This window comes from Chiloscyllium plagiosum, chromosome 9, assembly GCF_004010195.1.
Source record: "Chiloscyllium plagiosum isolate BGI_BamShark_2017 chromosome 9, ASM401019v2, whole genome shotgun sequence".
NCBI lineage: Eukaryota > Metazoa > Chordata > Chondrichthyes > Orectolobiformes > Hemiscylliidae > Chiloscyllium > Chiloscyllium plagiosum.
The window spans coordinates 13563862-13591182 of NC_057718.1; the positions used below are offsets into that span (position 1 = coordinate 13563862).

General features: G+C 39.1%; 1 protein-coding gene across 4 annotated transcripts in view; it reads right to left on the bottom strand.

Annotated features, from left to right (window-relative positions):
• tarbp1 (TAR (HIV-1) RNA binding protein 1) overlaps window positions 1-27321 on the bottom strand; it is a 176091-nt gene that overhangs the window by 114290 nt on the left and 34480 nt on the right. For all 4 annotated transcript variants that reach the window (XM_043695407.1, XM_043695409.1, XM_043695410.1 and 1 more), the window contains exons 9-13: window positions 25148-25237; window positions 16384-16522; window positions 11800-11899; window positions 9048-9208; window positions 330-424 (exon numbers count right to left, since the gene is read on the bottom strand). In XM_043695407.1, coding sequence (XP_043551342.1) covers window positions 330-424; window positions 9048-9208; window positions 11800-11899; window positions 16384-16522; window positions 25148-25237 — 585 coding nt within the window. The remainder of the gene's footprint in view (window positions 1-329; window positions 425-9047; window positions 9209-11799; window positions 11900-16383; window positions 16523-25147; window positions 25238-27321) is intronic.

Sequence of the window (27321 nt, forward strand, 5' to 3'; positions counted from 1 at the left end):
ATTATTACCTGACGAGCGAATTGTGGAGGCAAGGCAATGGCTAGGGCTGGGAGTGGGAGAAGGGATGACCTGCATCAGGATAAGGGAAAGACATGCATTGATAGTACGTGAATAGGGTGCCCAGCTTCGAGACATTGGGAAGCAGTTTCTATTTGTCCATTTTGTGCATTAATGTTTGCAAAAAAAAAAATTACAAGTCTAAAGACTTCTCTTCCTGCAGCACTATTTTTGGAACTGGCTGCTGCTTGCTGCTATTTCCCAATTACATCAGTTTTTATATGAGTAACAGCTTGGAAAATTATGAACAGTATTCTGCGATGTACACTTACAGTTTTTAGTTCACTTGTTAACCTCCTAAGTGTATACTCCAAGACTTGTTCTACCGAAGACATGAGACAATCTCGTAGTGCATTCAGTATCCTGTCTATTAACAAAGATAGGAGAGCACTGACATCAGTAATGCACTGGATGCAAGTTTTCTATGATAATTTTCTATTGGCCTAGGAACAAACCAAATAATTTCTTTCTTAAAAAAAAGGATTGATAATTGAGAATAGGTTCACTAAAATGCTTAGCAAGCTATATTCAGTAAAGTAAGTAATCAGTGTCAAACTCATTTTGCAGAATGCTCGACAGCAACCTATTAGTGTCAGACCCAGAAAGGCAATGACGGAGGCAGATCTTCAAGTCATTAACCCAGGCCTATTGAATACACTTTGATTTCTAAAACAGGGACACTATTACTGCATTGCAGAAATTAAATTTAAGCATTTTCTTTCCCCCTGAAGTAGGGAAAGGAATCAATGTTAGTGGTGGATTGCTGAGCAGTGTAAAAACAATTTGTGGCAAAAGAGAAACTGATATCTTGAAAGCCAACACAGATTAACACATTTTAAATAAATATACCTAGAAGCACTACAATAGCCAGATTAGATGTTCTGTTAACAAATGGCGTATGAAAAATAAGTAGGAGTTCAGAGGACTCTCAGCCTACCGATTTCCTGAGATAAGTTATTGTTACAGCACTCTTTGAAGCACACTTGTGTCTCCAAGAATGTAGGTTCCAATTTGTTTCTCCATTGCTGACTGACCACAGGGTCAGCAGGGACCAATCCAACCAATTACAATCAGCAAACACTGAAAAGTACTTCAGGGTGTGAAAGGTATGGTGTAAATGCAATGATTTTCTTTACACCACACAGAAGGTAGTCTTTCAATTTTCACATCATTGTACACCTATATTGAAATAATTTGCAAATTAAAACTGAAAAACATTGAACATTCATGTCAACTATAAAACAGACCTAAAGGGGGCAACGTTTTCACACAGAGACTGGTACATGTATGGAATGAGCTGCCGGAGGAAGTGGTGGAGGCTGGTACAATTACAACATTTAAAAGGCATCTGGATGGGTATATGAATAGGAAGGGTTTGGAAGGATATGGGCCGGGTACTGGCAGGTGGGAGATTGGGTTGGGATATCTGGCCGGCATGGACGGGTTGGACCAAAGGGTATGTTTCCATGCTGTACATCTAAGACTATAACTACTCAACTCCATATTTAAAAAATAATGCACAATTCCCAAATATATTAAAATGTCAATAAAATAAAAAGCTAATTAAAAGCTAATGATTATATTTCTTCCCTTCACACATCAACGTTTAGCAGCAATCGCAAGAAGTAGTAGTAGTTAACACCAATAATTACAAATGGTCACTGTGCTGTTCCTCACACCCGCAGAGATAAATAACATGAACAAGTTAATCTATTCTCTTCTCATCACACATATATAAAACCTGTCCTCAATTCTTGGTGAGACTACTATCTCAACACTGCAAATTTTGTTTTATAAATAGTTTTGCTCATAAGTCCACTACGCAAGAGATAGCCAACCACTCGTGGATTTCATAAAAACAAATGCTTCTAATTGCTGAAACATAAACTTACATTAAAATGGCTTATGCATGACTTGTTATTTGGCTTGTTGAAATAAGTGTTCTAAGTGACCTGCGAAAAAATTATCTAAAAATAAACCAGCTATTGACTTTTCTTTAAAAGAAAAAGCTATTCACAGTTTGGTCTCGTTTCTGTACTTTTTCAGGATGCCAACATTAGTGTCCACTGATCTTAACTTTTTTGACCATTTCTTTGTTCTCTTTCACTAGCCCCACAGTAATATTTTTAATGACTTGCAAACCTTTTTTATGATATTTGTACTGCATTTCTGATTGCCCCTTTTCAGCATCATAGCTGCCTGACTGCTTTTTATCAATACTGCCTTTGTTTTTTTTTTGGCTACTTACTCATCTATGTATAATCATTCACTATCTTTTAACATTAGTCTCCAAGCCCTTGGATATCATACCCCACAAACATTGCTCATATTAACAAATAAAAGACTTTGAACATCTGTATATCCATTCAATGGATTAACAAATTACAGTGACACATTTAGTTCTGACTTTGCTCTACAAAGAGTAATTATCTTTAGGTTTTAACACTATGGGAAATGAAGCCCACTACCAAATAATTTTAGCGGTCTTTATTCATATGTTCTTGCAAGAACAGGTGTCCCAAAGTAGGCACACTCCAGAATAAGATCAGCACATTTTTATACAGTTTCTTTGAGTCTCTCGGTTCTTCCCCTTTTACCTTATTGAGTTAGCATACAAAGCGTCAAACCTATCACAAGTATTCGTAACTCTCCGCCCTTGTTTACTTCTCCCCTTACTCTTTCTTCAGCGCCCCTTACCCATGTTTATTTCTTGCCTTATTTGGTTACCCTTATCCCATCCAGTTCCTTGTTTTTGACAAATTGCAGCTTGCTAGTCTAACCGTTTTACCACATCCCTCAGTGGTCTACCATTAGCGTGCACCCCCCTTCACTGCTAGCTGAGTATTATGTCTTCGGCGTACGTGACTTCTGCATTATGGCTTTTGCTAAAGCAACACTTCTTCTCCGATAGCCCACAGACTTCTGAGTACGTGACTTCTGCAGAAGCAATACTTACACACATCTTCTACAAACACAATGTGGAGATCCAGAATTAAACAGTCACAAAAACTTGTGGTCCGAGACCTGCCACTTTCTTCCTTCTGCAATACATCAGTTCCAAGGCTGCTATTTGTAACTGTGAAGAGACAAAATGCTGGAGAAACTCAGCAGGTTTGACTGCATTTGAAGAGAGAAAAACAGTTAACATTTTGAGTGCAATACAACTCTTCTTCAGAACGGAAGACTCATATTTGACTCAAAACATTAACTATGTTTCTCTCCACAGATACTGCCAGATGTGCTTAGTTCTCTTCCACCATTTTCTCCTTATTTCAGAGTTTCAGCATCCACAATATTTTGCTACAATTTGGAGACCTGTGTATTTGAGCATCTGAATATATGAAAGAATAACAAACATAATAGAAAAAGTGACAACATAAAGCCACTAGGATGTTACCAGAGATGGCGGGTTACGGGTATGAAGAAGGAAACTAGGGCCGTTTGGCGAGAGGCATAACAAGTCTTCATCTTTATTATCGTGCTTCCTCTCGAGACTGGGAGAAGCTTACTGACATCTGTTGAGATTTGAGATTCTTTGTGATGGAATTTTTAAAGTTGTTAGCTTTGCATCAGTATTCATTTTTGAACAGCTCGGACTTCTTAAATTATGCATTTTGCAAAACTTTAACACTCAGAGTATTAACAAAGTTATCAAGTGATGCCCTAACATATTTTTGTAATGCAAGGTATTTCTAGGTTAGACAGCTATAATTATTTCATTGCTTTGAAGATTAATTAATTTGCTTGTCTTTGCAGTTACTTCCATATTTAAGGGGTTATGATGGGCTAAAGTTTTGCCTTCAAACATGATTTGATTGTTTGTCCCAGAGTTGCAGTGTAATTTTAAAATTTACACTTCTTTTGTTATGCTTGTTATCATCAAGTTGACAATAATTCAACGAAGTTAATCAGTAACCCAGCATCCTGGCTTGCATGAACTATCCAACAGATGAACAAATTAGCAAGGTTTGTCATATCTTGAAAAATCTTGTGATCTAGTCAAGATATGTAAAATGTTCGCAAGATTTCAAAGGTTAGATTACAGGAAAAACATTTTCTCTGATGGGGAAATCTAGAACAAGGGGTCTTAATTTGATAATGTTACACGCTCACTGAAAATGTAATCAATACTAGGTCAACCAAATTTTTAAGACCAATAAAGATTTTTGTTAAATACATGTACCAAAAAGATACAGCCAAAAATATCTGAACGTCTAACACTACTGGTGCTCCTAATTTAGTGAAATGGATGATTTTTCTCTTAGATGCGTACGTCAAGGAATATGGCATACTATGACCCTCAGTTGGACTGGTTTGCCAAACATTCTGTGGTAAATTAGAAATTACTTGAGAAGACTTGCAGAACAGTTTCCATCTGTCACAAATGAGAAATTTGACAGGCTGGCATTCGAAAAGTTTAGCAACATTAGCAATGTTAATTTGTTGCAGATCAAAAAGCTGCAACATGGAGCCTGGATATATTTTAAAAGTGCATTGGGTTCACTGCTGGCAAGTATACTCTCTTTTTACACATACATTGCCATGGCGTAAACTTTGTTGACACAAATCACATTTCTTGCTCTTGGTTTCACAACAATCCTATCTTTCAGCTTCCACTTAGTTTGCCAAAAACGCAAAGAAAGCATGGTCTTTTATGGTAAACAACAAAAACCAAAGAACTGCAGACATTGGAAATCAGAAACAAAAACAATAATTGCCAGAAAAGCTCAGCAGGTCTAGCAGCAGCTGTGGAGAGAAAGTAGACTAGACATTTCAGATCCAGTGACGCTCCTTCAGAATGGATTGTAGCTGTGAAAAGGTTAAAGAGCGAGAACATTTGTTGGACAGACAAAGGAACAGTAAAGGTCAGCCAGGGAGAATTACTTGCTACTAATGGGGACCATTAGTAGCTGAAAATGGGTTGGTTGTGGTAGCAGTCCATGTGATGACAAGGCCTGGTGCGTGAAATCTGGGGTAAGGACATGGGAGAAAATGCTCAGGATCTAAAATTATTAAACACCATTTTGTGTCTTGAAAGCTGCAGGCACCCCAAGCAGAAATGAGATGCAGTTCTTCTAGCTTGCTCTGAGCTTTGCTGGAGCACTGCAGCAAGCCTGAGGCAATGATGCTGGCCTGGGAACACGGTGGTGTGTTGAAGTGGCAGGCAACAGGAAGCTCAGGGTCTTTTTGCACAAAATGTGTGCATATGCTCTTCCTACCTGCAGAGTCTCCACGCTCTAAGTACAAGACCCTGCAGATTAATATATGTAGGTTCCAGAATGTGAAAGAGCACCAAACTGCAATCCTGACTGATAATCCAAAATTGGTTGTCATGGTAATTCTTCACACACTTGAGATTATTCAACGAATGCTATCCAATCACAGAGTCACATCTAACATTGGAAACTGCGTTCAGAGTTTGACAAGTATGGACTGGCTATGTACTTTCAGTAACTTGGTTTTTGCTAACAGCCAAAATGATATGCCGTGCAGTCTACACAATGAGCATCACGCTGGAATTGGAACTCAAATACCACATTAATCATTTGCCTGATATGTAGAACGTCTTGGATTGATGGCTGTATCTTGTTTGTGAATAACACCACTCATGTTGCTACTGCACAACTGCAGCATGAAACAACTAGTTTCACTTAGCGTTCAAATTTTTGAGATACCACCCCTTTGATAATCTGAGATATACAGAGTACTTTTCAGAACTGACATGGATTTGGGCAATACACTGCGAGTTTAATCATCGAATGAGGATAGACACTTGTAACAAATGGGTGATACTTTGTAAAAAAAATTTGTTCATGGGTTGTGACACCACTGGCTAGGCTAGCATTTACTGCCTGTATGTAATTGCCCCGACGGCATTTATGAGTCAACATTATGGAACTGGAATCACATATATGTCAGAGAAGCAAAGTATAATAGATTTTTTTTAAAAAGGATATCAGTGAACCAAATGGGTATTTCCAACAATTGACAATGATTACATGATCGCTCATAGGAGTAGTTTCTTTTAATATTTCAAATTCAAATTTTACCATTGGCCATGGGGTGTTTCTAATCCATGTCCCAAGAATATTAGCCTGAGATTCTGAACTACATGTCTCGTGACAATACCACAATGCCACCTCATCCTGTTATCTGGTACATGTGAATCTGCACTCGCCTGTAAGAAATGTCTTGCATGTCTTAATCGGTTCTACCCTGCATTCAAATATACTTTTTAAATGAGCAGTCAAATAAGTTCCCTTTCCTTGACATGCTTGTTGAGAAATCTGCCGGGGGGTTCTGTTGGATCATCTACTGCAAGTCTTCTTCAATGGTCCGTCTATACACAGATTCCTGCAGTTCCACACAATACTCATTTTGTAAGCTTACAGCTGAAATTGGGCGTATCCAAGCCATTCTGCAAAACAATAGCCATCCTGATCAGAACAGTTGCTTGGAATCTACTGCAGGCACACTGGGACTGGCAGATTGTACTGAATAGCATATCACTTTGGATATTTACAACAAGGACTCACCATACCACCCATTATAAATAGAGCCCAACATTAAGTTTCAATGATTCTAACAGGACTAGACAGAATAAATGCAGGACCGATGTGCCCAATGACTGGGGAGTCCAGAACCAGGAATGTGTCTCAGGATACAGGGTAGGCCATTTAGGACAGAGGTAAGGAGAAATTTCTTCACACAAGTAGTAGTAAATGAATTAAATACAGTTCTTACAGATAATGAGAACAAAAGGTATAATGAGCAGCCATGATCATATTGAATAGTAGAGCAAGCTTGAAGGGCTAAATAGCAGACTTCACCTCCGAATTTCAATGTTTCTATGGTCGGAAAATATTTGCTAAATAATCCCAAGTATGCTAAAAATTACACTGACAAGCAATTTCAAGACTGTTTTTCAGACTCATGATGTGGTGCACAAGTGCATTCTGGAAGCTATATATATTGTTTGTATGATTTTTTTTACTAACAGAAAGAACATGTACACAGATTATGTCTTTTCCAACTTAACAAAATAGATTAGGCGCTGGTTGATTCCTCAAGACAATCCCTTTACCAATCAGAGTCAACCTGCCTGGTTTAAATTTTAACAAAACTTGGTTTAAATGACAGTCATCATCTAACTGATGTATTCTCCAATATAGTGCCTCTCCCAAATAAAGCTGAACGATCAACGATCAGCACCCTCATCTCATATAGCATAAAAATTGTATTTCTCTCTACATCGACAAATTTCCTGATGAGTGCAAGACTTAAAAGTCTTGACAAACTGTCTTCTTTCAGTAATATTCATGTTCAAATCTATTGGGCAATGAAAGGGATGGGGAATGAAGGGATAAAAAAGAAAAACAAAATTCAGGGGAACCACGATTATCCAAAGGACAAGGACGGGAAGTATTTCGTTCGGTTAAATCAAATTCCGTATAACTGAATGCCGATTAACATAGTTTAGCCAAGCATTGGGACCTTGCGATCTTGCAGGACAATCCAATATTCGGATAATTGAGGTTCCTCTGTACTAAATAAAATGCTATATACCAAAATAGATAACATAATATTTTCCCACTTAAAAACGCTGATGAAAATTAATATTTTTGACATATATGAGAAGTAGCCACATTAATATATATTTCCACATCCGAAGAACACTCACTCTTCAGTACTGTCAGCAGTAAAATATTTACAGCTGCATTTTGTACAAATTTTGCAATTCAAATGGCCTAGAAGTTGAAAAGGAGCCTCCGAGCAGATTTCCTGTATTATGTAATCTTATATATCTCAATTCTTTTAAAAAAAGATGATTTGATAGTACAATACCTTGAATTAGCATAATCTCTAGTTAATGCAGGAAACAGCTAATAGGCCCATTACAATTTAGCCACTAACAAGTTAAATATAGAAACCCAACAATTATATTCCTCAAAATGGAAAGCATTACAATAATCCTTTCCTGCTTCATTAATACTTTGTCTTCTCTTTAAGTCCCAATGAAGAGACTTCCTAACTGTTTGAAAAATAAATTGGTATCCAGCAACAAAACTGTAAACATAACATGGATGTGGAGTTGCTATCATTTCCTTCTGTATGCACAGTTTAAAGGAAGGAGAGGATGTTCAATATTATTAAAATCAACTTGTGAATCTTAAATAGCACAGCCCAGTCCCAGAGGAAAATGCCGGATCTGAACATTGTGGAAGAAAATCTATTAGAAGGCGAGGAAATTTGTCAGTTAGTTACGGGCGACATGACTGGCCATCTTTGCTCCTTCTTGTCATTCCACATTTGCATACCTATTGCAGCAAAAATCTCAAACAAATGCAGAAAGGGTCAAAGACCCTGGGAAATCTTCAGTGCAGTGCATGGTACAGGATGCTTGGTATTTCCATGAACACACAACATTCCATCCCAACTCTCCTAATGTGATTCTGAGTGAAACAGTAGGAATAAGGAGACTGCCAAACATAATCTGACTGCTTCATCATCTTCACTCCTGTGCAGAGGCTCTGAGATCATCAGAACTTCACCATTCAAGTTTAACTTCCAAGTCCAGACTACTGAAAAAGCCCCTGATCAGCACAGAGCCTTCTCACCTCAGCAAGTATGTTTGGAGGATAGCTAGAACCACACTTGAGTTAAGGCAGAAAAAGTGAAACCACCCCGAATTTCTGCTCTTGTTCACCAACTGTCACAGCCTGATGGAAACACAACCAGGTGGATGGTAAATAAGAAATGAAAAGACTCTGACATGAATAAAGGACATAAAACAAAGAGGGTAGTGGTATCCAGAAGCTATCCATCAAGGCAGTAAAACATTCAGCACAGAGACAGACACAGAGACAGAGAGACCGACACAGAGAGAGACAAAAGAAAAAAAGAAAAATTGCAAAGAAAGCACATTATTTGAAGCCTTCAAAAACTTTAAGCCTGCTAATAGAGATTAATATCTTAAGGGGTAAACCAACCTTCTGGTTTTGTGGGGCGTTTTGGGACAGACATCTCCATCAGCTTCAATAACAGCTGCAGGCTCTTATCTGCTTTCAGCACAGGTAAATAGGCATGGGTAGTCAGCTTCTTTAAAGCATTCAGAAGGGGTTGCAAGAAACAATCCAAGGCCTTCTGATCCCTTCCATTAAATAAAAGGAAAAACATAGGCCATCAATTTAGAAAATTCATGGAAATTATGGTTGCAGTAGTTTAAATACCTTCAAAAAGTCAAAGATTTTACTCTAGCCTCTTATCCACGTTCTACATTAATTATGCAACACCAAATATTTGACAAATTAAATTTGGATAGCATTTATACAACAAGTTACATAAGTAAAAATGCAAAGCAAAAAAACGTTCTATGTTGTGGCATTTTTTCATTTTTTTGACACAAATAGACATGTTTTATCTTCATAATTCCAGAATACTGCACGCGAATAGCACTGCCAAACACTGGCCTCCACACTCACCAACAAGTTAATCTCGTATAATTAGATCGTGATAGGGATTAATTAATTTAGTCTACCATCCGTACCCCATTCACTACAACTTTTCTCAGACACAAATCTCCTAAATTATGCCCTAAAGCATGCCATCTTGCTGATATCGATGTATTCATCATGAATAACATAACCCTTTACAGGGCGAGCGCCAAACAAGGGACACAACCTAAAAAAATTGAGTTAGATTCTTCAGAGGTGATGCATAAAGCACTTCACATACAAATAGTAAAATAAATCTGGAACTCTCTTTCTAAAAACATGTTGAGTATAGGAATCAATTGGAAATTTCAAAACTTGAGACCAGGAAATTTGGTAAAGTTATTATGGGACATGGAGCCGAGATACATATTAGCAATGATCTAATTTATGAGTGGAAAAGGCTTGAGGAGTGAATTCCTCTTCCCATCATCAAGTTCCAAAGTAAAAAGTAATCAAGTACTTTTTCTTTTCTTTGAAGATTCTTCCCAAACTGGCAATTTTCTTCACCAACGTCTCCTTTGTTGCTCTCTCTGCAATCTAAAAATTCATTTTTTAAAATTGTATTATGTATTATCCGATCTTAAACTACAGAAGGTTATGAAGCTTTGCATGGTCTTGCCTTGGAGTGGGCACAGTGGGACAGGTTGGGGAAGAAATGAAATACAACGGAGAGACAATCTAAGGAGTGGTATACAGATTGTTGGAATTTAAAGCAGTGGACTCTTTAAACTAACACAATTAAAAAGTATCAGTCATAGAGGTGTACAGCACGGAAACAGACCCTTCTGTCCAACCAGTCTATGCCAACCAGATATCCCAACCCAATCTAGTCCCACCTGCCAGCACCCAGCCCATATCCCTCCAAACCCTTCCTATTCATATACCCATCCAGCCTCCACCACTTTCTCTTGCAGCTCATTCCATACACATACCACCCAGAGTGAAAAAGGTGCCCCTTAGGTCTCTTTTCAATCTTTCCCCTCTCACCCTAAACCTATGCCCTCTAATTCTGGACTCCCCCACTCCAGGGAAAAGACTTTGCCTATTTATCCTATTAATGCCCCTCATGATTTTATAAATGTCTATAAAGTCACCCCTCAGCCTGTGACACTCCAGGGAAAACAGCCATAGCCTATTCAACCTCTCCCTACAACTCAGGTCCTCCAACCCTGGCAATATCTTTGTAAATCTTTTCTGAACCCTTTCAAGTTTCACAACATCTTTCCGATAGGGAGACCAGAATTGCACACAATATTCCAACAGTGGCCTAACCAATGTCCTGTACAGCAGCAACATTACCTCCTTACTCCTGAACTCAATACCTGACCAATAAAGGAAAGCATACCAAACGCCTTCTTCACTATCCTATCTACCTGTGACTCCACTTTCAAGGAGCTATGAACCTGCACTCCAACGTCTCTTTGTTCAGCAACAATCCCTAGGACCTTACCATTAAGTGTATAAGTCCTGCTTTCCCAAAATGTAGCACCTCACATTTATCTAAATTAAACCCCATCTGCCACTTCTCAGCCCATTGGCCCATCTGATCAAGATCCCGTTGTAATCTGAGGTAACCTTCTTCACTGTTCACTACATCTCCAATTTTGGTGTCATCTGCAAACTTACTATCTATACCTCTTAGGCTCACATCCAAATCATTTATGCTACCGCTCTGCCCTCATCAATCCTCTTTGTTACCTCTTCAAAAAACTCAATCAAGTTTGAGAGACCTGATTTCCCACGCATAAAGCCAGGCTGACTATCCCTAATCAGTCCTTGATTTTCCAAATACATGTACATCCTGTCCATCAGGACACCCACCACCGACGTCAGGCTCACTGGTCTATCTAGTTCCCTGGCTTGTCTTTACCACCCTTAAACACTGGCACCACGTTAGCCAACCTCCAGTCTTCCGGCCCCTCACCTATTATACACCTCTTTTCTGATACTCAAATCAGTTTGGTTTTCTCCCCCCAGTATGTTCAACAATGAAAACCCAAATCCAGAATGACAAAAATCCACAATTATGCCGCAGGTTCTCTTTCATTGCTCAATTTGACAGGAGAAAAAACCCAACACTGTAATGGTGTAGACTAATCACTGACTGAAATTAATTCTACCCTTTCACTCAAGTTCATGAACAATGACCCACAAACAGACCAAAAAATACCAGCAAACATATGCAAACAGGTTGTTTACAATTTATGCTTTTGATTACTAAATACTCATTTAGAATAACAGACTCTACCCTGGAGTGTCGTACTGCCCTTCGACGTCAGCAGCAAGGAGAATCATCCGGGCAACAAGTTGGGCCTCAAACCAGTCTGGCATTAAACTGGCGTTTTCTCCTAGTTATGAAGAAAGCACAGTAAATGCATGTTAAACGTAATACATGTTGCATGAAACAGATCTGCAGCATTCAGGTTGGTTGGTCAATAAGATTCTATTTTAGATAAAGCATCCAGGTGGCTCACAGACTCTTCCCTCGTCTAACAATGAGGTTTGCTGCCAATTTACCACTTTTTGGACAAGGGCTGGCGTGAGAGAAACGGCCAGACTAAATTAGGACAAGAAACATTCCATCTATGTCGTGTTGCAAACTCTACAGATTGCACCTTCTGCAAGATTTAAGCTGCATATACTGACCATGTTTCCTCAAGTTAAAAGAGGGAAGCAAGGCTTACAATTTAAATCAATGCAGGGAGCCACTCAATACTTCAGCTTTGTTTGCTTTCATGGAACAAACTAAATTGTGTAGGTGTAGAGATGAGGAAGTACTCAGCATCAGAACTAGCAGTTCACAATGTGACTGCTCACTTATCACATGAACAGCATTACGTGCCCCATTGTTTATCACTCATTTCTCGGATTGACTGAAATAAAAGGCAAAACAAGTTGGAAGAAACTAAAATACTTAAAGCTATAATACTGCAAATAGAGTCTTTTGATGAGCTTATGAATATAATCCTCTGCACTTCTGGAACCATACAACACCAAAGCAGCCACCTATTCTATTAAGATTAGAGTGGCGCTGGAAAAGCACAACAGGTCAGGCAGCATCGGAGGAGAAGGAAAATCGATGTTTCAGGCAAAACGTCGATTTTCCTGCTCCTCAGATGCTGCTTGACTTACTGTGCTTTTCCAGCACCACTCTAATCTTGACTAAAATCGCCAGCATCTGCAGTCCTCACTTTCTCCTACTTATTAAATTAAATCTATGCTGGATATTTGATAAACCATTTCCAAATTAATTGCCTGTCTTGGTTTCTCTGCATGGCTTATATCATCATGCATTTCAAATATTTATGAAATATTCCCACAGAAGGCACAATAGTGTCAGCTTCTCCATGATTTAATATCCATAGGACAGCATGAAAAGTGAACATCACTTTCAATTTTGGCTGATACTCCCCTACTATCTCAGGTTATCATTAGTTCTCAGTCATGTATTAGGTTTTAATTTTCCATTCTTTCCTCTCTTCCCAAGTAAGAAATAGGTTTTGCAGTTTTTGGTGCCAACGTCTTCGCCCTCTTGACTTCCTAATCTCAGGACTCTAGGACATCTATTGGTGCTGTCAAAAGTATCTCCATTTAGAAAAGCTTAATGAATTTGGTTGAGTGGGCAGTATCTCAATTACTCCAAATATACTACCATATATTCAACAGATGAAATCTGTACAATGTTAACCTGTTGGATCAAAAAGCATGCGGTGAATTGAACTGAAGTTGCAGTTTCTGACCAGACATGATTTAGAATCAGCAATCCTACAGAAGTTGCTAATGGTTCATTGCATTCTTTAATATGCGGTGCAGTTCCAAGTCAGTGCAAAATTTATTGAGTACCAGTCGGGAAACCTAGGTATCAGCAATATCTTATAACACTCCAATAACAAAATTCTGTAAATTTGTATTTCACTTTTTTAAAACATAGTACACATTGCATTTATTGAATATGTTGAAGAATTATTTGGAGGAATGGAGATATTGCCCACTTAACCAAATTCATTCAGCTTTGCATCTCAAAGATGACTAGATTAAGATAAAGAAAAAAGTCACAATGGTGTTCTTTTGAGACATTAACTCTGATCCAGTATTGAGGCTTTACACAGAATCTGACTCATGCTATATCTCCTCTGGGAATGCTTAACACTGACATTAAGTTCTCAAAATAGAAAAACGCTCTACTTTTCAATGTTACCATTCCTACAGAGTTGAGGAAGAGAAAAATCAGAACACACAAAACACTGCTGTCTAATGATGCACATGGCAAGTTTGGAAGGTTATAAATTATGTATAAGCAGAATCTCTTGTGTAATACAACTGGCTTTTGCTGAAAGAAATTTTCTTTAATACTTTATATGGCTTTGCAGTGTCTGGCCTCTGACTTTGCTCTATATCACAGATGACAATGAGGATGAGGTCAAAGTACAGAAATGTTTCTCGTCAGCATCCCCATCTCAGGAATGTTTTTTGGCTGATCAGCCCATACTTGCAAGTTTCAGAAAAGTATATCCACCATGAGATGCAATTCTGCTATTGGAAATCATTTCTTTAATAATCCAGACTGTCCTAAGAGTTACACTGGAAGCCAATGTAAGATTACCAACAGGGCCCTCAGCAGAATTTGTATATACATGACAGCTTTCTTTTACAAAAATTATAATGTTAACAGCCAATCTCTATGATATCCCCTTAGCAATTCAGAATTTAGGAGAAAGTGAGGACTCCAGATGTGGAGATCAGAGTCGGGAGTGTGATGCTAGAAAAGCACAACAGGTCAGGCAGAATCAGAGAAGCAGGATAATCAATGTTTCGGGCATAATGCCTGATGAAGGGCTTATGCCCGGAACATTGACTCTCCTGCTCCTCGATGCTGCCTCACCTGCTGCGCTTTTCCAGCACCACACTCTCAACTCACAATTTCAACCATAAGGAATAGAAGCAGAATTAGACCATTGGATCTACTCCACCATTCAATCATGCCAGCTACATTCCTCAACTCCATTTCTCCTACCTGCTCCATGTAACACTTGATCCTCTTACTAGCTGAGAACCTCAACTACCTCTGTCTCAAATACTTGGCCTCCACAGTCTTCTGCAACAATGGGTTCCCCAGATTAACCACCCCCTCACTGAAAAAGATTCCTCCTCATCTCAGTTCTCAAGGATCGTGCCTTCACTCTGAGGCTATGCCCTTGGGTCCTGGTCTCTCCTACTAGTGGAAACATCTTTTCTACATTGAGTCTATCCAGGCCTCTCAGTATTCTCTAAGTTTCAATCAGATGTCCTCTCATCCTTCTCAATGCCAATAAGTCCAGACTCAAATTTAAAAATTTTGTTTCAGAATTAAGATTGACAGCTAAACATCTTGACTGCATCTCCATTCCAATAATGGCCCAGCCAATCGCACACGCTCATTACACAATAATGTCTCTTTTTCTAAGTGTTTCTGGCATCATAGTTTTGATGAATATAAAATGAAAACTTCAACTTCTTCTCCCCTTTTAGCATTTTGTTTCATTTGTTCACTGTCTCTAACCATCACTAATTGTCCTGGAGAAGGTGATGAAGATCTTCTTTCTTGATCCACTGCATTTTGTTGGGTTGTATGAACATCTACAGTACTAGTAGGAAATGAACTCCAAGGTTTTGACTCTGTAGTGAAATAATGGTGATACAATTCCAGATCAGGATAGTCTGAGGTTTGGAAGAGAACATTGCACATGATGTCTCTACACATCTGCTGCCCTTGTCCCTCCAAGCAGTAGAGGTCATATGCTCAGAAAGCACTGTGAAAGAGCCTTGGCAAGTTATTGCAGCGCATGTTGTAGACAATACATATGACTGTCACTGAGACAGTGGTGGAGGAAGTGAATGTTTAAACTGAATGGGGTGCCAATCAAGTGGGCAGTTTTGTCCTAGGTGGCATTGAGCTTAAGCATGCAATTGGGTTTGCTCTCATCCAAGCAAGTGGAGAGTTGTCATTACACTAATGGTTTGTGCCTTGTAGATAGTGACAGTCGCTGGGGAGACATGAGATGAATTACTTGCCACATAATTCTCAGTCTCCAAAGTGCTCTTTTTACATTTGTATAGCTTGTCCAGTTATCTTCTACAGGACTCAGGCACTGGTAATGCCATGGAATGCTTAAATTCTCTTTCAAAGATTGTCAATGCCTGACACTTGTGACATGTAAACATTAGCAACATTTCTCAGCCTAAGCCTGAATGTCTTGATCCATTAAGACACAGACTGCTTCAGTACCTGACAAATTATGAACGGTGCTGATGATTGCACACTCTGGCTTTTTACTGGAGGAAAGCTTATTGATTAGGCAGTTGAAGATGCTGGGGCCTTGGATATCACCTGATATCTTGCAGTGGTGCCCTCAGACTGAAATGACAGATCTTACAACTATTTCTCTTAGTGCCTCCAACTCTCCAAGACTTTTGTTACCATCCTCAGTCAGATGTCAAGGCCAGCCATTCTTACTTCTAACTTCTTACACAAAAGGGGGCAGGAAGCAGAAGTGTGAAACATCTCCCACAAAAATCAGTCTGTCAATATGAATTCAATTTTAAATCTGAGACCAATAACTTTTTTTTGACTAGATAGAAGTATAAAAAGATTATGTACCTAACATAGTTCTACTCTGTTAGGATACAGATCAACCGTAGTGTCATTCAATAGGGAAGGCGGCTCAAGGATCAAATGGTCTATTCTTCTTTCTACGGTCCATTCATAGGCAACCCTCTCAATTGGTGACTGATGTATAGTACAGAACTCAATACAAAATACAAATGACAAAACAACTCAAAGTAAGCCTTTTACCTTCAGTCACTGGAACCTTCAGGTACTGTTCCACTAGATTCTGAACATAGAAACTTAAGGCAGATCTTTCAAGATGCAGTTCAGCAGCACCTTCTTCAGGCCTGAAATTTCTGTCATTATTATGTAACCATTCGCATAACTGAAATAAAAATCCACAAGAACCAAGAAATTAGGTTAAATTGTGACAAATGATTGTAATGTATCATTAATAATACATTAAGAAATTACTTAGTCAAGTTCAAAGGTACATTTGAAACAGTCCGTTGTTTCCACCCAGAGTTAGTGAAGAACAAAACAGGTTTGGTTCCTTCTCGACTGGACCATAAAAGGTGTGGATGTCAGGTGATGCAGATCTGGGCTGCACAACCCAGAATGCATGAGGTTGTGCTGCGCATCTTTTAGGTTCAGCCAAGAACAACAGTGCTGGAATGTTCTGAGCGACTATCATTCCTCGTTAACTAACAGGAAAGGTGGTGAGATAAACAGCAGAAAATTGCGAGAAGAAAATGCTAACCCAAGGTCTGAGCTCCTAGTTATACTGTCAAATGAAAATGAATAGTTTCAAACCTCACCACATTACAGGCTATCTGACAACCTTTTGCTTAAATCAGTTAAATTAGCTTGTATTACTTGGCAACCTCTCTGCATCCTTCTCAGGATCCTTTCTCATCTGTGCATTATCAGAAAACTTAGAAACATGACACTCAGTCCCTTCATCCAAGTCTTTAACATAGACTATAAAATTTAAAACTCAAACACTGTCACTTATGTCTCTGTAGATATTGCCATCCCAAAAAATGTCTTCCTCATCCCTTCTCTATATTCTGTACATTAACCAATTTCAAATCCATGTTAATATTCACGAGTTTGAAGAAGATTTGTAGCTCAGGTTGAGGTTCTGGATGTAGGTTTGCTTGCTGAGCTGGAAGGTTCGTTTTCAGATGTTTCGTCACCATACTCGGTAATATCATCAGTGAGCCTCTGGTGACGCTCTGGTGTTATGGCCTGCTTCCTATTTGTGTGTTTAGGTTTCCTTAGGTTGGTGATGTCATTTTCTGTGATGTCATTTCCTGTTCTTTTTCTCAAATGGTGATAGATGGGATGCAAATCAATGTGGTTTGTTGATAGAGTTCCAGTTGGAATACCATGCTTCTAGGAATTCTTGTGCATGTCCCTGTTTGGCTTGTCCTTGGATGGATGTGTTGTCCCAGTCAAAGTGGGTATCCTTCCTCATCTGTATGTAAGGATACTAGTGACAGTGGGTCATGTCTTTTTGTGGCTAGTTGATGTTCATTTCTCCTGGTGACTAGTTTTCTGCCTGCCAGAAAGCGGGCTGTAACACCGGCGCTTTACCAGAGGCTCACTGATGATGTTACCTAGTGTGGTTATGAAGCATTTGAAAATGAACCTTACAGCTCAGCGAGCAAACTGACATCCATGTTAATATATTCACCCGAAATCAGAAACCCTAATCTTGAGCAACAATCTTTCGTCACTTTATTTACTGCCTTCCAAAAATCCAAAATATGCTGCATTCTCAGATTACCTCATTTCTACCTTGCTAGTGATATCCTCAAAAAAAGTGAAGAAATTTGTCAAAACATCACGTCCCCTTGACAATACTGTGTTGATCCTGCATAATCAGAGTGATTTTTTAACTAACATGTTACCAGTTCTTTAACAGGTTTAAAAATTTTCCAAACCACTGATGTCAGGAAAAATTGTCTATACTCTGCTTGGTCCAAAGAAAAGTCCTTTTGTTTCAGCTAGTAGTTGTAGACATTATGCCTTCCTCATTAGAAGATCATAGGCTCAAATCCTATTCCAGAGTCTTAAACACAATCTCATACAGACTACACCCACATTAGAGGAATTCTACATTGTTGGATAAATAGCTCCTGGTATGAAACATCAAACCAAGACCTTGCTTAGCCTCAAGCAGCAATGCACTTTACAGAATAATAGGAATACAGCAACTGCTTAAATGAAAAAAAAGTCCAATTCATCTGGTTCACATTCCACTGTCATTGTCGTTAAATGAGAAAATAACATTGGATTATTGACTAATTTTAATCAATTAATCTACAACTTGTATAAACATGGCAGGTTTTCGACAGTAAAAACATACTAAGACTCTTCACAGGAGCACATTCACATGACTGGTGAGAGCGGGTCAAAGAAATTCCCCAATAATATTTGATCAAAAATGTAAAATTTTTAGTGCCATTTCTTAAATTTTAAAATTTCAAAAGAAGCCAATATTATTAAACACAACTGAGCAAGTACTGCAATGTCAGAGATAACATCTTTCCAATGAGGCATTAAACCAAAGTCCTGGCTGTTCTCCCAGTCAGATGCAAAATATCTGATGGCATTTTTTGAGTAGGACCAGAGGAGTTATTACTTATGTCCTAGCCAATGTTTATTTCTCAATGCACATCACAGAAATCAATTATTTTCTAAACAGAGAAAGGCTTCAGAATCCTAGTTCAGGATTCTCTAATATGCAAGTTCATTGACAGTAAGGCAAATGCAATGTTAGCATGCATTTCAAAAGGACTAGAATACAAAAGCAGAGATCTCCTGCTGAGGCTGAACAAGGAGTCTGGTCAGACTGCATTTGGAATACTGTGTGCAGTGTGGCCCTGTATCTCAGAAAAGATGTGCTGGCCTTGGAGGAGATCCAGAGGAGGTTTACAGCAATGATTCAGGATGAAGGGTTTGTCATATTAGGTGCAATTGAGGACTCTGGATCAATAGGGGAGAGTGAGTGCTGGAGATCAGAGTCAAAAAGTGTGATTCTGGAAAAGCACAACCAGTCAGGCAGCATCCAAGCTGCAGGAGAGTCAATGTTTCGACCATAAGCTCTTCATCAGGAATGTCTCTGTAGTTTAGAAGATTGAAGGCAGACCTTAACAGAATACTGAGAGGGCCGGATAGAATGGGCATGGATAAGATGTTTCAACTAGTAGGAGAGACTAGGACCAGAGGACACAGCCTCAGATTGAAGGAATAATCCCTTAGAACGGAGACGAGCAGGATTTCTTCAGTCAGAAGGTGGTTAACCTGTGAAACTCATGGCCTCTGCAATGGCCTATGGCAGAGTCATTGAGTGTATTTAAGACAGAGACAGATAGATTCTCGATTGGTGAGGGCATCCAGGGGAGAAGGCAGGAGAATGATCTTCAGATAAATATCGGCCATGATCAAATGGTGGAGCAGACTCCATAGGCAGAGTGGCCTAATACTACAATTATATCTTATGGTTTAAATATCACATTGCTGCCTGTTTGATCTTGTTGCACACTCCAACATTACTATATGAATTGCAAAGTGCTTCAGATATCCTGTGGTTGAGAAATGCACAATGTAAAAGCAAGTCTTTTTTGGGTCGTAAATTTATGGTGATCAAATAACCAATACATAGAATCTCTACAGTGTGGAAACAGGCCATTTGGTCCAACAAGGCCACACCGACCCTCCAAAGAGTAACCCACCCAGATCCATTCCACTGCCCTATTACTCTACATTTCCCCTGACTAATGCACCTAACCTACACATCCCTGAATGCTGTTACCAATTTAGCATGGCCAATTTACCTAACCTGCACATCATTGCACTGTGGGAGGAAAGTGGAGCACCCGGAGGAAACCCATGCAGACACAGGGAGAACATGCAAATTCCACACAGACAGTCGCTCGAGACTGGAATTGAACCCGGGTCCCAGGTGCTGTGAGGCAGCAGTGCTAACCACTGTGCCACTAATAGGGCACAACCAAAGATATGCAGATTAGATGAATTGGCCATGCTAAATTGCTTGCAGTGTTAGGTGAAGGGGTAAGTGTAGGGTTGCTCTTTGGAGGGTCGGTGTGGACTTGTTGGGCCAAAGGGCCTGTTTCCACACTAAGTAATCTAAATCTAAATACAGTTGTTTCTTTGAGGCAATTTGAGAATGTGACTAAAGTACTGAACAAAATAGAAATTATAAACTCGTATAAAATATTGTCCATTATACTCCATTTTGCATCAATACAATGCACTTAGAATTTTTTCTGGGGGGAGGGGGATGAGTAGAGAATTATAGGCATCGTATTCCAGAGCTGCAGTGCCTTCCAGTTCCTGCCGATGGTGTCACTGAGCATAATTATGATCAGCAGACCAGCAGCACCACCAGCAGGAACAAAATGGTATGACTGGATTGTTAAACACAGACTCACCTTACTGGTAGCAAGTTTGTGTGAATCTGCAAACGAAATGGACCAAGTGCCTTATGCCATTAATTATGTTGCTCCAAACTTTCTTGGACATCAGCATCTCACTGCTGTTACCCTCACGGAAGAAGTCAGAAGTTAATCATAGCTCCTGCTCCCAATTAACAAAGCAATGGCCATCGTTATTTTTCTGCTTCCACTCAAACATTGAACCAACAGCTCTGGAGGTTGGCTGTAGTACCACGGACCAATATTAAAAAGAATATTGGAACAGAAGTAGGCCATCAACCCCATGCGCTTGTTTTGCCATATGTCTTAACTCCACGTACCTATGCTAGTTCTGCAACCCTGTCTAACAAAATGCTGCTAATCTCAGTTATAATATTTCAAATTAATCGTGCAGTTGCATGTTTTTGAGAAAGTTCTACATGTTCAAAATCCTTTGTGTAAAGAAATGTTTCCTGACATCACCTCTAAATGACCGTAATATTGAGGTTTTATCTTCCTGCTCAGGATTCACCACTTGGAAGAAACATTGTATCTTGTGATGATGCTGCTCCTTTAACAAGGTTAGGTTGCCCTTGGTTTATTTTTCAGAAGGTTGTAAAGACATTGACTCCAAAATGTTCAGGTTTGAATGGTTTTAGGGCCAATTTGATTATAGCTAACATATACTGCCTCAGGCAAAATCTTTTCAAGTTTTTTTAAAAAACTACTTGTACAATGAAAGGGGCATGGCCAGTTCTCCCAGTCCAGTTTTTCTCTGGTTTGGTTTCATTTTAGCAGTCTCGCTGTTCACTGAAAGCAGTCAGTTTTGAAGCAGGTCCATGCTGATCCTCTCTCTCTCTCTGACATCTCTCCTCTAAGATCCTGTGTTTGATTTTTCCTTTTGTCAAGGAGTGTTTATGGGAATTGTTGCATGTATTTGGAACAGCATCATTAAATTGGGATAGTCTGTTAGGTTTTCTGATAGGATAAGTTATTCGGTATTCTGTTCTATTTTGTTTGTGTTTCATTCAGTAATCTTGTAAATAAATTCTGTTTTGTTTGAAACTAAGTGGTTTGACCAGCTGCATCACTCCTGGAATATCCACAATGCACCTGCATAAACAACTAGCAAAGTTAGGGTCTGGGCTACTTTCTTGAAATGTTTTAAGGAGGTCTGGCCTAGTCCATAATTATCTGTAGCTAAAATATCAAATCCTTCAATCATCTAGGAGAACCCATAATCAGATCACACATTAATTTCCTAGATTAAATAAACTACAAGAACAGAGCAGCTTTATTTTGCAGGGTTTGGGACTCTTAGGAGAACTTGGGACAGACCACACATGAAACTTGCCTACTGACCTGAATATGCAATTCTTGATCAAGATTGGGAAATTATCCAAGTAAGTTGGATCTTTCTTTTCATCAATGCAGTGCTGCAGACTTGGGAGTTAACTGAGAAATATAGTGACACCTACGGACTTTACAAATCCAAACAAAAACATACTTTTATACCGGTGACCACCTGAAATCATGCCATTAAAAGGATGAGCTGCTTTTCCTACACAATCCAACATGCAGAAGCATACGTCTGAAACTACATGTCCTCATAAATAACAAATGTTTGTGTTAATGTTTCATTATATTTTTCATCTCAGTGGTGTATTTCCAAATAGGTGATTTTAGACTAACATTTCATTCTCAAATTCTCTGCCCAAAGACAGTTTGATCCACAGCCCCACAATCTCTATCAAGCATAGACCAAGAAAGCAGTCTCAAATCCATCCCAGCTGGAATGGGAATCAAACCTAGTGCTGGTACCAATCTGAACCACACCAGTTCTCCAGCCAGTACAAATCCACTCTTCAAAGAGCTGTTGCTGTGAGAAACACTTTAACATTCATGCTGTGGCCTGGAGCTATGGGTGGTAATGGTAGGAGACTCAAGTTTTTTTTCTATCACATGGCTAACCAGGAATCTCTATTGCTATTATTGCTGTCATTAGCTTGTACTAGAAGAATTTACAGGTTGATGCTCAACCTGTTCAGTGAGCATACTTTCTTTGGCTATGAACATCTGGAGTGGGATTTGAAATTCTGGCTCAGTATTATGGACCAGGCGAGGCCCCCTCAAAACATTTCAAGAAAGTAGTCCATACCCTAACTTTGTTTTGAGCAGGTGTAGCATAGATATTGCAAAAAGAAGAATAAACTACGAAATAACAACCGCTCTGAAAACCCAACAGATCATCCCAATCTAATGATGTTGTTCCAAATACTTGCAACAATCCCAAGAAACACCCCTTGGCGCAAAAGGTAAAATCAAACAGGGTCTTACAGGATAGAAGTCAAAGAGAGAGTACCAATGTGGGCCTGCTTCTTTGAATCCAGCAGCTTTTTCCCCCCACTTAAAACCCAAACGAAACCAGAGTAAAGCTGAGCTGGGAGAAATGGCCACTCCCCTTTCATTGTACAAGTATTTTTTTAATCTTGAAATGCTTTTGCCTGAGGCAGCATCTGTTAGTGAAAATCAGATTGGCTCTAAAACCCTTCAAACCTAAACCTTTTAGAATCGCTACTTTAATTACCTCTCTGAAAAAAAAGCCAAGGACAACATTACCTTGTTAAAGGAGCAGCATTGTCACACTCAGAGGTGGGAACATTTCCACTTGAGGCACAACCCCACTGCGTAACACATGTAGCATATTTTATAGAATAGAAATACAAAATACATAAACAACAAAAACAATCTAACCATCTTGTTAACCACAGAACTAAATTTAAGCAAATTTAGTTACTGGCCTTTGAACCAGTGGTATATTATTCTTCTCACCCACACAATCTATAATGTAAGTACCCAAAATTAAGTTCGATTTCTCCTTTACCACTGTTAAATCACAATTTTACAATCCTCTAGTTTAATATTTATTTGCAAAATTTCAGAAGAAAACCCTGTGCCAAAAATTTCTTTTTAATGAAAGTTTTGTCAAATCTGTTCAATTAATTAAAGATGCAAACAATTCAGCACAAGTCTCTCAATCAGTTCAGATAAATCTGCAACTTGACAACAGAAGTGAGAATTTGAAGGTTTAAAAATATTAGTTTTATCCTTTGCACTTAGTCCAATTTGCTATTACTCCATGAAATTCAAATTCACAGAAGATGCTACATATTTGTGAGCAGTTAACCCTTTTATCCATAAATTAAATAAGTAAATGACATTCCATGGTCCTGCATTACAAAACCACAGAATGGGCCAAAAGCATCTGGAAAAACCCTTACTACCTCCAAATGGCGCTTTAGTTGAAAACACATGCAGCTTGCATTGCTCATGTTCTGACCTTAGAATCATCTGATACACCAGCTATTCAAACAGGATATCATTGACAGCAAGATAAAAGACAGAGGAGATAAAAAGGGAGAGTTTGCAGATAATTTATCTTTGTAGCTGTAATACAGGAAGATCTCCATAGTTTTGACAGCTAAATCGATGAATTTTACCTGGTATCATATAACAGCTGACAGTTTGATCTCAGGGGCAGCATCAAATATTCAGTCCATCCAGTATTTTGTAAAACCAGCTCACTTAAAAAAAACGCCTTAAAGTACTTCAGTCTCACTTTGGGTCATATTTTAAAAGAAAAATATATAAGGCAATTGTATGTGAGTGGAACTGATAAATAGAAGAGGGACGATCACCTTATTGGGATTGTATTATTGACTCCTCAATAGCATTTGTGTGCTAGTGTTATGTTTCACACAGAGTACCTCCAAGTTCCTTTGTGTTGCAGTTTTCTGCAGTTTTTCTCCATTGAAATGATACTCTTTTGTTCTCCCTTCCAAAACGACCTTCACGTTTTCCCACATTATACCCCGTATGCCAATTTTCTGCTCACTTTCTTAGCCTATGAATATCTCTTTGCAAACTGTTTGTATCCCACTCGACCTGCCTTTCCACATATCTTTGAGTCATCTGAACATTTTGGGTACAGTGCCTTTGTTTCCTTCCTCCAATTTATAAACATATGTTATCAATAGTTGCGGTCCTAGCCCTGATCTGAGTAATGTCCCAAGTCCCCGAAAAAACCATATCCCACTCACTGTTTCCTATCCATTAGCCAATTCTCTATCCATACAATTTAATGATCGATTCTGTCTCTAATGGTTCAGTCTATGTACTGACAATTAACATGGCCACCTCTAATGCTCAGCAGTCTGCATCATAACTAGAAATGCAAGACTAAGTTAGGAAAGGTGAAATTAGCGCACTAGTTGTTTCAGACTTGAATGCAAGAAAACCTGGCTCTCAGTCAGCTAAACTACATGTCATGTCATCAAAATACCTTGAACCCCAATCAGTATGCAATTCCCAAGATGTACCTAACCATATTAATAAGTACCAGTGCATTTTATGATAAATACTATATTAAAAAATTTAAACATTCAGAGCAAGTACAAATTCCCCTCTCTCTGAAGAAAATTAAAATATATAAAGCACCAAAATCAATTATAAAACTTCAGATATAATCAGACATATCAACTCCACATCAGATGTTTTTCTCCTACCTCCATCCACAATTTAGTACCCCGAGATAAAGCCTCTTCAGTTCGAATAAATGCCAAGAAGTTTGAAATGTCAGACAGTGTTACTCTTTCCTAAGAGGGCAAAAAGAAATTGAGATTTGTTTTTATCTTTGGTAGCAGAAACTACATCTTAACTGCATTACAATGACAAGTGTTATGGACCAGGACAGACCCTCAAAACATTTCACAAAGGTAGCCCAGACCCTAACTTTGTTAGTTGTTTTAAGCAAGTGTAACACAGATATTCCAGGAGAAATGCTGCCGGTCACACCACTTAGTTTTAAACAGAACAGAATTTATTTACAAGATTACTGAATGAAACACAAAGACAGAATACCGAATAACTTAACCTCTCCAAAAACCCAACAGATCATCCAAACTTAATGATGCTGTTCCAAATACTTGCAGCAATCCCCAGAAATACCCCTTGGCACAAAAGGCAAAATCAAACACAGGTCTTGCAGGACAGAAGTCAGAGAGAGAGTACCAACCTGGACCTGCTTCTTTGCGTCCAGCAGCTTTTTTCCCACACCACTTAAAACCCAAACCACCAGAAAAAAGCTGAGCATGGAGAACTGACCACTCCCCTTTCATTGTACAAATGTTTTTAAACCACCTGCCTGAAGCAGCATCCGTTAGCTATAAACAAATTGGCCCTAAAACCCTTCAACCCCTGACTTTTCGGAGTCTGTGTCCTTTATAAACTCTGCGGAAAAAATGCCAAGGACAGCATAACCTTGTTAAAGGAGCAGCCTTGTCACACAACTTACAAACTAGAACAATTGTTTTAAGCAGAAAAGTAAAATTACAGATTCCACATTTTGCCTTAAATCTGGAATATCAAATCCTCAAAATCAAAACAGATCAACAGGGGAGATGGAATTTCATCCAAAGAAACAAGGTAATATGGCCGGGGACAAAATTAAGAGATGACTAGAACTGAGACACTTTTACCTCCCAATACTATGACTTTTCAAAATACTGACAAGACGAGGGGAAGACAATGGTGTCATGATAATATCATTGGACTAGGAATCCTGAGGTCCAGAACAGTGCTCTGGGAAAACTGGTGCAATTTGAATTCAATTAATTGAGATCTGGATCTAAAGGCTGGTACCATAAATAGAGACCGTGATCTACTGTTAACAACTCAACTAGTTCATTCATGCTCTTGGCTGGTATGACCTTAGTGTGACTCCAGACCCAAAACGTGTGATTGACTCTCAACTATCCTATGAAATGGCCAAGGAAGTTCAAGGGCAATGAAGGGTGAGCAAAAAATGCTGGCTTCCCAGAGACAGCCACATTGCATGAAAGAATAAAGAGAAAAATGCAAGCCGAGATTTCATTCCAGAGCTTTATATTCTACTCTAGATAGAACAGGATCCATACAAGTTACCCAGTTACGAATCCTCTGGGCTTTCAAATCCCATCATTTCAATATCTTACTAGCTTGAATCACTTTAGCCCGCTGCTGAAATTTTAGGCTTGATATGCCTTCCTCATTTTTCCTTTTACCTCTGTCCAGAAATATTACCAAAAGAAAATGCCTCAAATATTCTATATTTTGAAAAATTATACATTGAAAGATTGCTTAGTTCAACAATTGCCTGAAGTCCCGTAAAGTCATGCCCATCATTCTTGATGCAGGTGTTACTGCATAAGCCAGCATTCATTGCCCTTGAGGAAGTGGTGGGAAGCTGCCTTCTTGAACTGCTGCAATCCATTTTGTGGTGCATACACAATGGTTCGGGAGTGATTCCAGATTTTGACGTACCAATACTGAAGGAACTGTGAGATATTTTCAAATCAGGGTGGAGGGGAACTTGCAGGGGGTAGAATTCCAATGTACCTGCTTTGTGGTGTTATGTGGTGTTATCCAATGTTTGTGGAGAAAGTGATGCTGGAGATCAGAGCTGAAAATGTGTTGCTGGAAAAGCGCAGCAGGTCAGGCAGCATCCAGGGAACAGGAGAATCGACGTTTCGGCCATAAGCCCTTCTTCAGGAATGAGGAAAGTGTGTCCAGCAAGCTAAGATAAAAGGTAGGGAGGAGGGACTTGGGGGAGGGGCGTCAGAAATGCGATAGGTGGAAAGAGGTCAAGGTGAGGGTGATAGGTCAGACTGGGATGGGGGCGGAGAGGTCAGGAAGAAGATTG